The sequence below is a fragment of the Salmo salar genome, chromosome ssa16 (genome assembly GCF_905237065.1).
Source record: "Salmo salar chromosome ssa16, Ssal_v3.1, whole genome shotgun sequence".
In the NCBI taxonomy this organism is placed as follows: Eukaryota; Metazoa; Chordata; class Actinopteri; order Salmoniformes; family Salmonidae; genus Salmo; species Salmo salar.
Window position 1 is genome coordinate 12,941,521 of NC_059457.1, and position 16,455 is coordinate 12,957,975.

General features: G+C 41.6%; 1 protein-coding gene across 1 annotated transcript in view; it reads right to left on the minus strand.

The window, feature by feature from the left end:
* The window catches only part of LOC106573212 (polypeptide N-acetylgalactosaminyltransferase 18), a 97,752-nt gene that overhangs the window by 64,976 nt on the left and 16,321 nt on the right, over positions 1 to 16,455 (minus strand). The window contains exons 2-3 of the mRNA XM_014148041.1: positions 1,952 to 2,147; positions 1,687 to 1,853 (exon numbers count right to left, since the gene is read on the minus strand). Coding sequence (XP_014003516.1) covers positions 1,687 to 1,853; positions 1,952 to 2,147 — 363 coding nt within the window. The remainder of the gene's footprint in view (positions 1 to 1,686; positions 1,854 to 1,951; positions 2,148 to 16,455) is intronic.

Genomic DNA, 16,455 nt, shown 5'->3' on the forward strand with positions numbered 1-16,455 from the left:
CTTTACGGTCCCAAATTCTATTTGTAAAGGGGATTTCAAATAATATTGCGGTTGGGATTATTGATGTCTATCAGCATCGCCTGGTTGAAGGAAGTCAATTCTGCTTTCCCACAAGCTCCATCTGCCACCTGTTTGTTTTCATTTGCTAGGTGGTCGTGGCAGTGTCTCACCATGGCAACCAGATGGAGTGATTGGGACATGAAGGGCGAGGACCGGACATCAATGTCTGTTTTCATTACAGTGGTGTTGGAGTTCATGGGAAAATGGCTTTGAGACATGTTAAGGAAGAAGAAAAGGTTCTCCCCAATTTCGTGGTATCCAATTGGTAGTTACAGTCTTGTCCGTACGGGAGTAGCAGCAATGAGACTCGGGAGAGGCGAAGGTCAAGAGCCGTGCGTCCTCCGAAACACAACCCAACCAAGCCGCACTGCTTCTTGACAATGCCCACTTAACCCAGAAGCCAGCCGCAACCACAACCGTGTCAGCGTGCACTGTGCCCGGCCCGCCACAGGAGTCGCTAGTGCACGATGGGACAAGGACATCCCTGCCAGCCGAACCCTCCCCTAACCCGGACGACGCTGGGCCGGCTGCAACAGAACCTGGACTCGAACCCAGAATGTCTAGTGGCACAGCTAGCACTGCGATGCAGTACCTTAGACCACTGCGCCACTCGGGAGGCCCACAGTCATTTAACTTCTTAAGAAATGAAAAGGACAAATAAAAGGACTAAGGTCGATTTGGTTACTGGGATTGTCATGGGAAGTAATCCCAGCTGACACTATGAGACACCCCACACAGGATGGAGAGCCGTTAGCCAGACTCCTGAAACTGTACAGAACGGGAAGAGTCACATTATTCAAAGTGAGCCAACTGCCAAGGAATTAATTAGAATACCAATGGCCACAAAGGAAACTTTTACAGCTTCATTTCCACTCTCGACAATACCCTGCATCTCAGCTATTCAGCTCCGTATTCAGACAATTTACATTACAGAAGCGCCTCTCTTTTTAATGTAATGATTCAACATTTACATCCTGAAATAGGAGTCCTCAATAAAAATATACATTCAAAAGAAGCAGTCTTTTTTTTAAATCCCTCTGCCGGACTCTTTTGACCATTTGTCATCAACAGATATGTTTAGTAAAGTATGCAGCTAAAAACACCTTCATATGAAATGATCAGTCTAGGTAAAATAGAGCCTTTAAAATCTTCTCACTTCTCTCTGGCTCTATAGCTGATCAACATGCAGGTCTGTCATGCTGAAATAACTAGGCTAACAAATAACTTAATTCGGAGCCGTGTGAAAGTAATCCATTAAATTGGCAGGCAACACCAGCGCATTTTTTAAAGATATTGTGAATTTGTATGGAGTAAGATACATTTCATGAGTTTATTACCAGTAATAAGATTATAGAGAAACTCCTGATGCACTGTCGGTCCTCAAGAATGTCAAGTGTGAATGGATATACAGTGCTTTCAGAAAGTATTCACACCCCTTGACTTTTTCCACATTTTGTGTTACTTCCTGGATTTAGAAGTGATTTAATTTAAGATAGTAAGCAGTCTGAATGGATTCCTGTATACAATGCAGTGTGTATACTTTGTAGGCTACATTTAGTAGGAATATAGGAGTTACCTGACTTGCCTAGTTAAATAAAGGTTAAATAAAAAAAATATAGGAGTTACCATTATTGCTGTTGTCGTCGACCAGGATGATCTCCTTGAGGAGGTGGGAGGGAGTCCTGTTCATGGCTGTGTGGATGGAGCGCAGGATGACCGACAGGGCCTCATTCACAAAGATAAATATGATACTTACTTGTGGGAGATTGGTGGGGTACGACATGTTTCTGCACCTGAGGAGAAACAGCAAACAGAGAAGATATGAACAAGAAACTTTTGTTTTTTTATGGACAATGAAAAGGAACCAACAAAAGAGTCAAAGGTCATGTACCCATCAGGTCTGAGGTCTGGGATGGGTCTGGCCAGAGAGAGGCGGTCACTGAGGTAACCGTTGTAGCCATAGTACTGGAACTTCTTCAGCGCCACACGACGACTCTCAGGACCTAGGTCATGACCCCAGCGGACAAACAGGGAGGAGTCTGAGAGGGACTCCCCTACTTTTTCATCACTACCCTTCTGGGGCACCTCTGTAGGCGAGAGTGAGAGAAAGGAGAGTGGTGAAATGGTGTGTGCCTGGGCTATAGAAATAATAATGTTTACATTCATGCCGCATACTGCAGCTTACATGAAAAAGATTTATACCAGTGGGGAAAAAGTCACTGTATTCAGCATGATCACATACTGTAGCAGGCACACTTCCTGGAATGCATTAGCATTTGAATTGATCCATCTAAAACGCTGCAATGTGTTACTGCAGCCTTGGACTACTGATACCAGTCTTGCATATTCCTACTTTTCCTGTGGTTTAGTGAAAGCAGCAAAACAAAAACAGGTTAGTCCTACAAGATCACATTGTCTGGACAAGACAATCAATTCTTCTTCACTCAACACCAGTATTGCGAGCTTGAAAGAACGCAACGGAATGTTCCTAAGTTATTTATGATGCCGGGAAATGTCCTCACAAACCACAGCGAGTGATGAAGGACTCGGTGCAGGTAATTACTGAATGCTAATTGTCAGCCAAGGTTATTTAATTATAACCCCTGCATTGCACTCTCTCTCAGCACTAACTATCTCGGCCACGACTGGGATCCCAACATTTGCTACAACTTCATCTGAGGAGGATGTTGACGAGGGCTCGGCCACACAGGGGCTCCTCACAGCACCATAACACTCAGATCCTGATCAAATGTATATTTCTATGGATAGGTGTGGTTTTGGGTTAATATCCAATGACAATGTCTCTTTGATAGAATTGGAGCCTGAATCAACAATCTTTTGCACACAGTGTTAAATTAATTTAAATGGAGTCAGATAATCAATATTTACATAGAGGCTTTACGTATAACATAAAATCAAGAGTTGCAAAGAAAAAGCCATATATCAGACTGGCCAAAAAAAAAAAAAAGATGGACAAAAAAGAACACATACACTGGACAGAGGAACTCTCCCTAGAAGGCCAGCGTCCCGGAGTCGCCTCTTTACTGTTGAGACTGGTGTTTTGCGGGTACTATTTAATGAAGCTGCCAGTTGAGGACTTGTGGGGCTTCTGTTTCTCAAAACTAGACACTAATGTACTTGTCCTTTTGCTCAGGTTGTGCACCGGGGCCACCCACTCCTCATTCTATTCTGGTTCGAGCTAGTTTGCGCCGTTCTGTGAAGGGAGTAGTACACAGCGTTGTACGAGATCTTCAGTTTCTTGGCCATTTCTCGCATGGAATAGCCTTCATTTCTGAGAACAAGAACAGACTGATGAGTTTCAGAAGAAAGTTCTTTGTTTCTGGCCATTTTGAGCCTGTAATTGAACCCACAAATGTTGATGCTCCAGATACTCAACTAGTCTAAAGAAGGCCAGTTGTATTGCTTCTTTAAATCAGCACAATTTGTGCTGTGCTAACATAATTGTAAAAGGGTTTTCTAATAATCAATTAGCTAAGCCAAGTGTATCATTTTAAAGGGCTAACAACGTGTCATTGGAACACAGGAGTGATGGTTGCTGATAATGGGACTCTGTACGCCAATGTACAGTTAAAGTCGGAAGTTTACATACACCTTAGCCAAATACATTTAAACTCAGTTTCACAATTCCTGACATTTAATCCTGGTAAACATTCCCTGTTTTAGGTCAGTTAGGATCACCACTTTATTTTAAGAATGTGAAATGTCAGAATAATAGTAGAGAGAATGATTTATTTCAGCTTTTATTTATTTTATCACATTCCCAGTGGGTCGGAAGTTTACATGCACTCAATTAGTATTTGGTAGCATTGCCTTTAAATTGTTTAACTTGGGTCAAATGTTTTAGGTAGCCTTCCACAAACTTCCCACAATAAGTTGGGTGAATTTTGGCCCATTCCTTCCGACAGAGCTGGTGTAACTGAGTCAGGTTCGTGGGCCTCCTTGCTCGCACACGCTTTCTCAGTTCTGCCCACACATTTTCTATAGGATTGAGGTCAGGGCTTTGTGATGGCCACTCCAATTACTTGACTTTGTCCTTAAGCCATTTTGCCACAACTTTGGAAGCATGCTTGGGGTCATTGTCCATTTGGAAGGCCCATTTGCGACCAAGTTTTAACTTCCTGACTGACGTCTTGAGATGTTGCTTCAATATATCCACACTTTTCCATCCTCATGGTGCTATCTATTTTGTAAAGTGCACCAGTCCCTCCTGTAGCAACGAACCCCCACAACATGATGCTGCCACCCCCGTGCTTCACGGTTGGGATGGTGTTCTTTGGCTTGCAAGCCTCCCCCTTTTTCCTCCAAACATAACAATGGTCATTATGGCCAAACAGTTCTATTTTTGTTTCATCAGACCAGAAGACATTTCTCCAAAAAGTACGATATTTGTCCCCATGTGCAGTTGCAAACCATAGTCTGGCTTTTTTTATGGCGGTTTTTGAGCAGTGGCTTCTTCCTTGCTGAGCGGCCTCTCAGGTTATGTTGATATACTGTGGATATAGATACTTTTGTACCCGTTTCCTCCAGCATCTTCACAAGCTCCTTTGCTGTTCTTCTGGGATGGATTTTCACTTTTCGCAAAGTATGTTCATCTCTAAGAGACAGAACGCGTCTCCTTCCTGAGCGATATGATGGCTGCGTGGTCCCATGGTGTTTATTCTTGCGTACTATTGTTTGTACAGATGAACGTGGTACCTTCAGGCGTTTGGAAATTGCGCCCAAGGATGAACCAGACTTCTGGAAGTCTATAATTTTTTTGTGAAGTCTTGGCTGCTTTCTTTTGATTTTGTCTTGATGTCAAGCAAAGAGGCACTGAGTTTGAAGGTAGGCCTTGAAATACATCCACAGGTACACCTCCAATTGACTCAAATGATGTTAATTAGCCAATCAGAAGCTTCTAAAGCCATGACCTCATTTTCTGGAATTTTCCAAGCTGTATTTTGCGTATGTAAACTTCTGACCCACTGGAATTGTGATACAGTGAAATAATCTGTCGGTAAACAATTGTTGGAAAAATTACTTGTGTCATGCACGAAGTAGATGTCCTAACCGATTTGCCAAAACTATAGTTTGTTAACAAGAAATTTGCGGAGTGGTTGAAAATTGAGTTTTAATGACTCCAACCTAAGTGTATGTAAACTTCTGACTTCAACTGTAGATATACAGTGAGGAAAATAAGTATTTGACCCCCTCTCAATCAGAAAGATTTCTGGCTCCCAGGTGTCTTTTATACAGGTAACGAGCTGAGATTAGGAGCGCACTCTTAAAGGGAGTGCTCCTAATCTCAGCTTGTTACCTGTATAAAAAGACACCTGTCCACAGAAGCAATCAGATTCCAAACTCTCCACCATGGCCAAGAACAAAGTGCTCTCCAAGGATGTCAGGGACAAGATTGTAGACCTACACAAGGCTGGAATGGGCTACAAGACCATCGCCAAGCAGCTTGGTGAGAAGGTGACAACAGTTGGTGCGATTATTCGCAAATGGAAGAAACACAAAAGAACTGTCAATCTCCTTCGGCCTGGGGCTCCATGCAAGATCTCACTTCGTGGAGTTGCAATGATCATGAGAACGGTGAGGAATCAGCCCAGAACTACACGGGAGGATCTTGTCAATGATCTCAAGGCAGCTGGGACCATAGTCACCAAGAAAACAATTGGTAACACACTACGCCGTGAAGGACTGAAATCCTGCAGTGCCCGCAAGGTCCCCCTGCTCAAGAAAGCACATATACATGCCCGTCTGAAGTTTGCCAATGAACATCTGAATGATTCAGAGGACAACTAGTGAAAGTGTTGTGGTCAGATGAGACCAAAATGGAGCTCTTTGGCATCAACTCAACTCGCCGTGTTTGGAGGAGGAGGAATGCTGCCTATGACCCCAAGAACACCATCCCCACCGTCAAACATGGAGGTGGAAACATTATGCTTTGGGGGTGTTTTTCTGCTAAGGGGACAGGACAACTTCACCGCATCAAAGGGACGATGGACGGGGCCATGTACCGTCAAATCTTGGGTGAGAACCTCCTTCCCTCAGCCAGGGCATTGAAAATGGGTCGTGGATGGGTATTCCAGCATGACAATGACCCAAAACACACAGCCAAGGCAACAAAGGAGTGGCTCAAGAAGAAGGACATTAAGGTCCTGGAGTGGCCTAGCCAGTCTCCAGACCTTAATCCCATAGAAAATCTGTGGAGGGAGCTGAAGGTTCAAGTTGCCAAACGTCAGCCTCGAAACCTTAATGACTTGGAGAAGATTTGCAAAGAGGAGTGGGACAAAATCCCTCCTGAGATGTGTGCAAACCTGGTGGCCAACTACAAGAAACGTCTGACCTCTGTGATTGCCAACAAGGGTTTTGCCACCAAGTACTAAGTCATGTTTTGCAGAGGGGGTCAAATACTTATTTCCCTCATTAAAATGCTAATCATTTTATAACATTTTTGACATGCGTTTTTCTGGATTTTTTTGTTGTTATTCTGTCTCTAACTGTTCAAATAAACCTACCATTAAAATTATAGACTGATAATTTCTTTGTCAGTGGGCAAACGTACAAAATCAGCAGGGGATCAAATACTTTCCCCCCCCACTGTATCATAAAAAAAAAGAAATCTGCTGTTTCCAGCTACAATAGTCATTTACAACAATGTCTACACTGTAATTCTGATCGATTTGATGTTATTTTAATGGACATAAAAAAATGCTTTTCTTTCAAAAACAAGGACATTTCTAAGTGACCCCAAACTTTTGAAAGGTAGTGTACAGATATATAGGTGTGCGCACACACACACACACACACACACATTTTAGGGGGTAGATCAGCTTTAATACCGCAGCTGGATTGTTGCTTCCATCAATGTAATTGTCGTCTGCATCATTTCCAATCCTCCATATTTTTTATTGAATATTGTCAGTAAAAGATTGGGACATAGTCTCAAATTGAGAACATTTTTCAGCCTATTATTACCGATAGCATGCTGTGGAAATTACACTATAACATTTAAGCTGAGGTAAAATAAAATCTTCAGGCACCTATAGTAATTATTTCCTACTTTCCATTTGTGCAATAAGCAGTTTCCCCCGGAATCTTGAAAACAGAAAACTGATGAGTGTAGTAAAGTCCTTGCGGCACAGAGAACAATGTTTGCCCACAACAGAAAACATGATTGTAGTTTTGTGAAATAGTTTGTGCATCTAGTCTTGTGTATAACACAAATACCACAAGAAATCAAAAAACGGAATATTTCTATGGCATGCATTCAAATCTTTTTCTCCATACTGTCAACAGCAGTACGTCTATGGGAAATGGACTAGATTCCGTAGCTTTTCAATGCTTAATGAAGGTAAAGGAGATGTGTGATTTCCGCATGATGAGTTTCAGTATTAAAATATACAATCTTCTCAATCTACGAGATGAAATAATTTGACGCAATCCTATTTCCAGTAAATTCGTGTAATAATGTAAATCTCAGAAAAAGTAATTGCCTCTCCACTTTGGTAATGGCATTCACTGTGTACTTGGAAGGAAAAAAAAACTAAACACAGTTCAGTGTCTTTTTTCACCTCAAATTCATTAGCAGCCATAATAGCAGGGTAAATATTTACCCTGTGCTCTGGCCTGGCCTAGGCCCCCACAACACAACACACCTCTGGGCCATAGTGGACCTCTGGTTAATCATGTGGAAAAGAGGAGCCGTCTAGGCACGTGTGAAGGTTTCAATAGACAGGAACGTTTTGGACTGGGAAAAGTAGCCACTTTGCGTGAGTCTTAAGTAATTTAGTAATGAAGTACAAATACAGTAATGGGATTATAGCTTGTCTCGGAGGCCTACTATGTAGGAGTCGGATTACCGTACTGCCTTAAAGTTTTGGGGGTATGTATCCTTCCTCTGAACCTTGTACAGTACCCTTACCCCCTTAGATCACAGAGGCTAGAGTCTTTCATATATAGTGCCATTTGTTTAGGGTTGGGAGGTGGTGGGGGTTTGTGAGCTCCGGGGTACAGCCCAACGAGCTACTGCCACACTGATGTCATCATGGCAAACAGCAGGCTGAAGTGACCTTGCTGAGAAAACACTGGCTTGTTTTCAATGGTTTACTCAGCTGGAGTAACACAATATAGAAAACACTCAGTCTGTAGAGCTTCCTCCCACAGAGAGCAGCGAGGATGAACATGAATATTATCAGTGTAGGTAGAATTTATAGCTACATCATGATGAAACTCGGAAAAAATTTAAAAGCATTTATGTTTTTATCTATTCATGAGAACACAGCATGTCACAAGGACTTAGGTTATCATCAGATCAAACTTTGTGCCGCTTGCAATGGCAAGCAGGGAGGGAGTATTTTTACCATCCTTTTGTTACCATAACCAAATGGCAATGTCTTGATCCAGCACAAGAACTACATTATGCAGATGGTCTTGGACAACTGAGTTGCCAGAGAAATGTAGGAGGCGAGTTCCAGGTTGGTCATTTTACGAGGTCACTCTCTCATTAGAACACAAACACTGGCTGACAGACCGACAGAGCAGTCTGGAGGGCATGTCTGTCTGTCTGTCTTTGTGTGTGTGTGTGTGTGTGTGTGTGTGTATGTATATGAATCTACATGACCCCTATGAATTAAAAACAGTTGTATTCATGCTGCATTACATCAGAGCAAATACATCACTTCTGGGTTTGATGAAAGTTACAGATTGTAGTACAACTTTTATGTTAACGTTTATTGGAGGCTTACACTGTCAGATTTGAGTTTAATGATTTTTTTAAAAAGTCAAATTTTGGGGGGGATAACTATATGTTTCCAAGTCAATGGGCCTAGGGCAATTCCACAGGTGTTCAGTGGGTGAGGATGCTGGTTACAGTAAATGGAAAGAACGGGGGCTTATGGGTAAGTGTCAGTAAGAGCTGGGAGAGAGAGGCAGGGGTTGTCCAGAACTCAAAAAGAGAAAGAAATCAGTTATGAGCTGAACATAACAGTATACCAGTGGAATGGAGGACTGTAGTACTGAACATAACATTATGCCAGTGGAATGGAGGACTATAGTAGTGAACATAACAGTATACCAGTGGAATGGAGGACAGTAGCAGGAGACACTATGAGCTGGACATAACAGTATACCAGTGGAATGGAGGACTGTAGTACTGAACATAACATTATACCAGTGGAATGGAGGACTGTAGCAGGAGACACTATGAGCTGGACATAACAGTATACCAGTGGAATGGAGGACTGTAGCAAGACACTATGAGCTGGACATAACAGTATACCAGTGGAATGGAGGACTGTAGTACTGAACATAACAGTATACCAGTGGAATGGAGGATTGTAGCAGGTGACCCAACTGTGGTTTGTGACTACTATGATTTCCTATTGTAGCCAATTCAGTTGCAGTAATAAGTGTACTGTATGTAAATACACTGTGTACAAAACATTAAAAACACCTTCCTAATAATGAGTTGCATTCCCCTCCCCCTTCTCTTTGCCTGGTTGTCCTTTGGGTGGTGGACCATTCTTGATACACAAGGGAAACTGTTGATCGTGCAAAACCCAGCAGGGTTGCAGTTCGAGACACACTGAAACAGGCGCGCCTGACACCTACTACCATCCCCCGTTCAAAGACAAATCTTTTGTCTTGCCCATTCACCCTCTGAATGGCACACATACACAATCCATGTCTCAATTGTCTCAAGGCTTAACAATCCTTCTTTAACCCGTCTTCTGCCCTTCAGCTACACTGATTGAAGTGGATTTAACAAGTGACATCAATAAGTGATCATGGCGTTCACCTGGTCAGTCTCATGGAAAGTGCTGGTGTTCCTAATGTTTTGTACACAGTGTGTACTGTAAGTGTTGATATTAGTTGGCAGGGGTCTTTATGTCAACACTGTGTTTTGATGCATTTCTGATACCTTAAGACTTTTTCTGGTAGATGTTTTCTAATACTCCTTTTCCATCTGTTTATCCAGAAATCAAAGCCTTTACTTATGCCTCAGTTTTAAGATGAAAATGGTTCAAATGTTTTACCTATGCCTTCATTTCCAAAAAATATAGAGTCGTACCTTTAATTTGATAAGCGCCTATGAACCTCACACGTTGGTGCTCATGGGTCCTTTTCTATGGAAATGCACCCTGCAATCATCTGCAGTGCATTCGGAAAGTATTCAAACCCCTTGACTTTTTCCACATTTTGTAACAGCCTTATTCTAAAATGAATCAATCTACACACCCCATAATGACAAAGTGAAAACTGGTTTTTTATAAATTTGCAAAACATTCTAAACAAAATACTTATTTACATAACTATTCAAACCCTTTCTGCTGAGACTGGAAATTGAGCTCAGGTGCATCCTGTTTCCATTGATCATCCTTGGATTTGTTTCTAAACTTCATTGGAGTCTACCTGTGGTAAATTCAATTGATTGCACATGATTTGGAAAGGCACATACCCGTCTCTATAAAAAAGGTCCCACAGCTGACAGTGCATGTCAGAGCAAAAACCCAAGCCATGAGGTTGAAGGAATTGTCCGTAGAGCTCCGAGACAGGATTGTGTCGAGACACAAAATCTGGGGAAAGAGTACCAAAACATTTCTGCAGCATTTAAGGTCCCAAAGAACACATTGGCCTCCATCATTCTTAAATGAAAGAAGTTTGGAACCACCAAGACTCTTCCTAGAGCTGTCCGCCTGGCCAAACTGAGCAATCGGGGGAGAAGTGCTTTGGTCAGGGAGGTGACCAAGAACCCGATGATCACTGACAGAGCTCCTCTGTTGAGATGGGAGAACCTTCCAGAAGAACAACCATCTCTGCAGCACTACACCAATCAGGCCTTTCTAGTAGAGTGGGCAGATTGAAGCCACTCCTCAGTAAAAAGGCACATAACAGCCTGCCTGGAGTTTGCCAAAAGGCACCTAAAGACTCTCAGAGCATGAGAAACAAGATTCTCTGGTCTGATGAAACCAAGATCAAACGCTTTGGCCTGAATGCCAAGTGTCACTTCTGAAGGAAACCTGGCACCATCCCTACGGTGAAGTATCATGTTGTGGGGATGTTTTTCAGCGGCAGGGACGGGAAGACTAGTCAGGATCGAGGGAAAGATGAACAGAGCAAAGTACAGCGAGATACTTGTAACCTGCTCAGGACCTCATACTGGGGTGCCCACCTTCCAACAGGACAACGACCCTAAGCACACAGACAAGACAACGCAGGAGTGGCTTCGGGACAAGTCTCTGAATGTCCATGAGTGACCCAGCCAGACTTGAACATCTCTGGAGAGACCTACAAATAGCTGTGCAGTGACACTCTCCATCCAACCAGACAGAGCTCGAGAGGATCTGCAGAGAAGAATGGGAGAAACTCCCCAAATACAGGTGTGCCAAGCTTGTAGCGTCATACCCAAGAAGACTTGATGCTGTAATCACTGCCAAAGGTGCTTCAACAAATTACTGATTAAAGGGTCTGAATACTTATGTAAATGTGTTACTTCCTGGTATTATTTTGTTATAAATTTGCTTTGTCATTATGGGGTATTGTGTGTAGATTGATGAGGGGAAAAAACATTTTAAAATGAATTAATGCTGTAACGAAACAAAATGTGGAAAAAGTCAAGGGGTCTGAATACTTTCCGAATGCACTGTACATGACCATTTCCTGTTGCAGTTATTTTCCTGATTTGTACTTCTCTCCAACATTGTAACGGGAGATCCTACTGGCTAAGAGGTAAAGTTACATTCCCCTTGACAACATCAGTTCAACAGCCTCCTGCTGTTAAAAGGGACAATCTGCAGTTGCTACATCCATTTTTGGTACCCATTGATCCTTGAAAAATATAACTTACAAATGCCTCATGGCCTTAATTCAACTGTCGTATAGCAACAGAACCCAAAATATAAGCTTATTTTACGCCAATGTTTCTAAAAAGTAAACACTATAGCCTCCAAAAACTGTAAAAACTATAATTTTGATATCATGGATGGTCAATAGCTCCATCTATGAATTTGAAAGTGGTAAAAAAAAGAAAAGAAAGTACCACGCCATTCCTCAGCTTTTTAACGAAAGTGGCGGTGAAAACGCTTTGTTATTGTTTTAACTACTGATTGTGGCTTTAAGGCTTCGTAGAGCGTATCCCAGCAGGCTTTGCACTAAAGCAAACACACTCCCCCTAAAATAATGGAATTTGGTTTTGAAAGAGAATCTCATTTGCTCTCAAAGCTATTGAAATTCTCTCTTGCCAAAGCCTTTGTTTTATCTGTTTGTTTACAGAACTTGAATAAATCACACAGAGAAAGTTCCCCCTTTTACACTAAGGCTTGTGGAACAGTGGTGCTGAAGTGCTGCTGTGCCTGCAGCGCTGTGCCTCAACTCTAAAATGATTAATTTCATCATCATTTAAACAGATGGTCTTCCCACCTATTTCCTCAACCGTGAATAATGATCAGCCATTTGCAATGCATCTCTTTCAAGAGCTTTAGTTTTGTTTGCCAAACTGTTCTTTTCAACTATCAGTCAACATTTGTAGCACATCCTGATGTGCTTACATAGTGTGACGGCCTACTGAATCTGTCCAAATGGGCATCGTATTTCACTCTGTTCATCTGTCCTAAATCCCTCTCTGTGGGCTTTGGATCACCTCCCTCTGCAGTCAGGGCACTATCAGTATCCATCATGTCTGAGGATTACCCACAAGGCCTGTCGGGAGGCTCTTACATGCACACACATCGCTTGCACGTGCGCACACTAGGCTTGGGCGGTATCCAGATGGTCGAGACGAAGGTATGACATTGTGCCATACTGGAATATTCGGTAATACCGGAACTGAACATAAGGGGCGCCATTTTTAAACTCCACTGAGCCTTTGTAAATCCAAGGTTAGCAATGCTAACAAGTTCATGTAAAATCCCATAGAAAATGTAACTAAAATGCCAACAAGCTCATTGAACATTTTACACAGTCTGACCTAAAGCATTTGCAGGACAGACATCCCAACTCAAAAGTTATAGTAGTAACAAAAAAACCAAAAAAAAAATGGTAATCACCGTTTGCTGCACACACACAAAACAAAATATTAAACAGCAACGCTCTTGATCCAGGAGGGGATTCTCTGCTGTTACCAAACAAAACTTGATTTTGCAAAAAGCTAACCACTTAGCTAACTAGTTAGTAAATGCACAACCGCAGAGCATTTAGCACATTTTAGACAGTTGTCTTAATAGGTTATAAGATGTTATAAGCTGGCAAACATGAAGTTGTGAATTCCATACTGTAACTAGATCACCTGGCATGTGCTGCACAACAGTGAGTGACTCACAAGCAATTTTCCCTCTAAACGTCACGCAGCTACCCCTGGACTCCGGCACGGAAGAAATACAGTATCAGCCCACTGCGAGAAGCACGAGATTGAACTTCACTCAACATTCTAGAGTTTTCCCTGTTAGTTAACCCTATCAATGTTTCCTTTTTACTGTGGCATTTGTGATCGAATCAATGCAATATTAGCCACTTTCAATGCAACATACCGAAACAAAACGAACTATGCATAATTTAGTATGCAAAACTAACTAAGCAAGAGATTTTGTTGTAGGTAGAACCATTGGCGAAAATCTGATATCAACTTTGGAGGGGACAATTACATGAAATTTTCTCAAGAGCAATTCCTGAGGGGGACACCAAAAGTAGTGCTGTAAAACATAGCCTACATTGTAATATGGTAAATGTATATTGAGGAACCAAAGAAATAAGGTGTTTGCCGTACTCCTAACTACCGGTACCCAAAACTACACAACTAATCACAACAGCAATACCATTGCCTTTAACAAATCTTAGTTCAGTCACCAGTTTAAGTTGAGAGTGGGGGTATCCGTGGCATTTTCCAATTATGTTCCTATTTTACAAGTAAAAAAAAATTGAGAACCTTTCATAATGTTGCCAAACAAAGACTCAACAAAGTTACCTGAGACTCCCTGTCTCTGCCAGTCTGTCCCTGCATATCTGTCCCCAACTCTGCTGTCTGTGTGCCATCTGTTGCCTGCTCTGCCTAATGACATCATTGTGAAACATTTCCATTAGAATTTCATTTCTTTCTTATGAACATTTTATCAACTAGTCTTTGAGATATTAGGCTACTAGGGTTCTTACTATGCGTTTTGGTGTATTGAAAAATACTCTGATGTCCGTCTTTTTTTTTTCTGCCATTTTTCTACCTGGCTGGCTGGCTGGCTACACACACAGTGTGTAGGTTATTTACAGTAGGAGATGGGCTTCTATCATCTTCAATCATTCTATTTGGGCTTCGATCTAAAAGGTAGCTAGCAAATGTGAAACGGATTAAAATGACAAGAGTTGACAGCTGTATGAGTTCACCATTTACACAACATATGCTGCAACCTTTTGTAATTTTAATAGTTTGTTTCATATTGGCTGGCTTCCAACAATAGCTGAATTTGCAAAGCTAGCGAGCACCAATTCATCTTCAGTGGTGTTTGCTACCCGGGTTAAATAAAGGTGAACTAAAATAAATAAATAAATGTTCACTTGTGACAATTTAGCTTTTGCAACAAGACCATTAAATATATTTAAGACAATGGTAGAAGAGAGTGTAGTTCTGTTCAGTTTGGATTTCAGTTTATCGCTAACCTTATCACAGGGACTTTGAAGCACTAACTCACATCATCTGCATGCTGATTCCATCTTTGACGACGCCACATAAATGGAATAGGTACTAGCTAGCTTAATAGTTAATATTTGCGCGCTAGCTCTGCATATTCAGCTAGTGTGTGTGCGCGATTGACTGGATTAACCTCACGTCAGTTACGTGTATTGAGTGCCTTTCAGACAGTAGATACGACCTCTCTGTTACCTAGCAAGCTAAGGAACTGGCAGTGGATCAAACCATTGTGAGGCAAAGGGTGGGGGGGGTTGCAATCTTTTGAAACTTAAAAACGCGCTATTAAGTGTCTATAAGCAGCACAATTGCTTTCATTGCGTATTATTAATATTATTTAAATTACATAGTTATGTTTCAGTGATATATTGGGGGGGACAAATCAGTGTCCCCCCCGTCCCCCCCGGGATTTCCGCCCCTGGGTAGAACACATCGGTGTAGGAATAGCACTACTCAGCCAGTACTCTACACAGACCGGTGCGGCATAACTAATCAGAGCTGCAGTAGGCCTATAGTAGGCCTATATGCAAATAAAACATTGCCATATATGGATGTGCCATTTACTTTGAACTGGACTGTTTACAGCACGAGTGGTCATGAGTAGATGCACTTGGTTTGAGATCAAAACAAGAGCTGCATGTAGCCACGTGTGCACATTTTGTTAATATCCATTGCTAGTTAGTGAGTTATTAGCCCAGTTATAGATCATTTGCACTTAATAGGGGAGTGATTACTTCATACAAGACGTGTACATTTCTAGACATCTTTGAAAAGCAAATCAGGTAAAGAGCTTTTTTTGTCTTAAAAAGGGGCAGTGTTGTATTTTGAGACCGGCTTGAATAAGCTAAGTAGCCAATATGTAGAGGGTACCATAATTTTGTTTGAGTCTCTGTAATAATGGTATGGGAATAATAATGCATTTAAAAATGTGTAAAGTGGTTTCTTGCATCAAACAACACATTTTCAGTCACCTTGTCTGAAGGACAAGTGGATAAACAGGTTAATGGTTAATTTTTTTTTCAAACGTCTCATGGAATTTAGGCCTACATTGATCACCACACACAGGCTGCTACTGTAGACTGAATGGCAGAACAGCTATTCCCATGTTAAAATGTTATGGGACACATTTTCTCCATTGTTTTTGATATAGACCACTCTGGTAGGCCTACATTATGATAAAATAGCCACAGTAGCCTTCTTGGCCATTGTTAAAATGGTAACTTAAAGTGGGTACAGCCTCAGTGTTCACAGTAAACGCATGTGGGAAGTTGCACAGAATTTTCACAACATTCAAGTTTGAACTCAGCAGTCCTGAAATTTGCTCAGTGACAGAATTTTTTTGGAGGGAACATTGCTCACAAGGCTCCGGTCTGTCGTCATTTATGTGACAAGTGAAATTGTGTGACAGGTGAAATGAAGACCGAGCTCTTCTTTATCTCCTAACATATTGTACAAGTTGACTGCAGGTGTTACCTTAAGTGGCTACAAATATTCAAATGTATAACAAAAACTTCTAAATAAATAAAGTTTCAAGTTACAGCATTGTAACTTAGCATTTAATTTCTCCTACACAAGATATCAGGAGAATGTAATTGCTCAGAGAGTAACATTAGTTAACTACATTTTTAGATATTACATGTTTTTAATTTTGACAAAGTGGTTTCATTTCAAGCTCAACTGTACTGTTAGCTAGCTAGCTAACGTTATTGTTTCCCAAA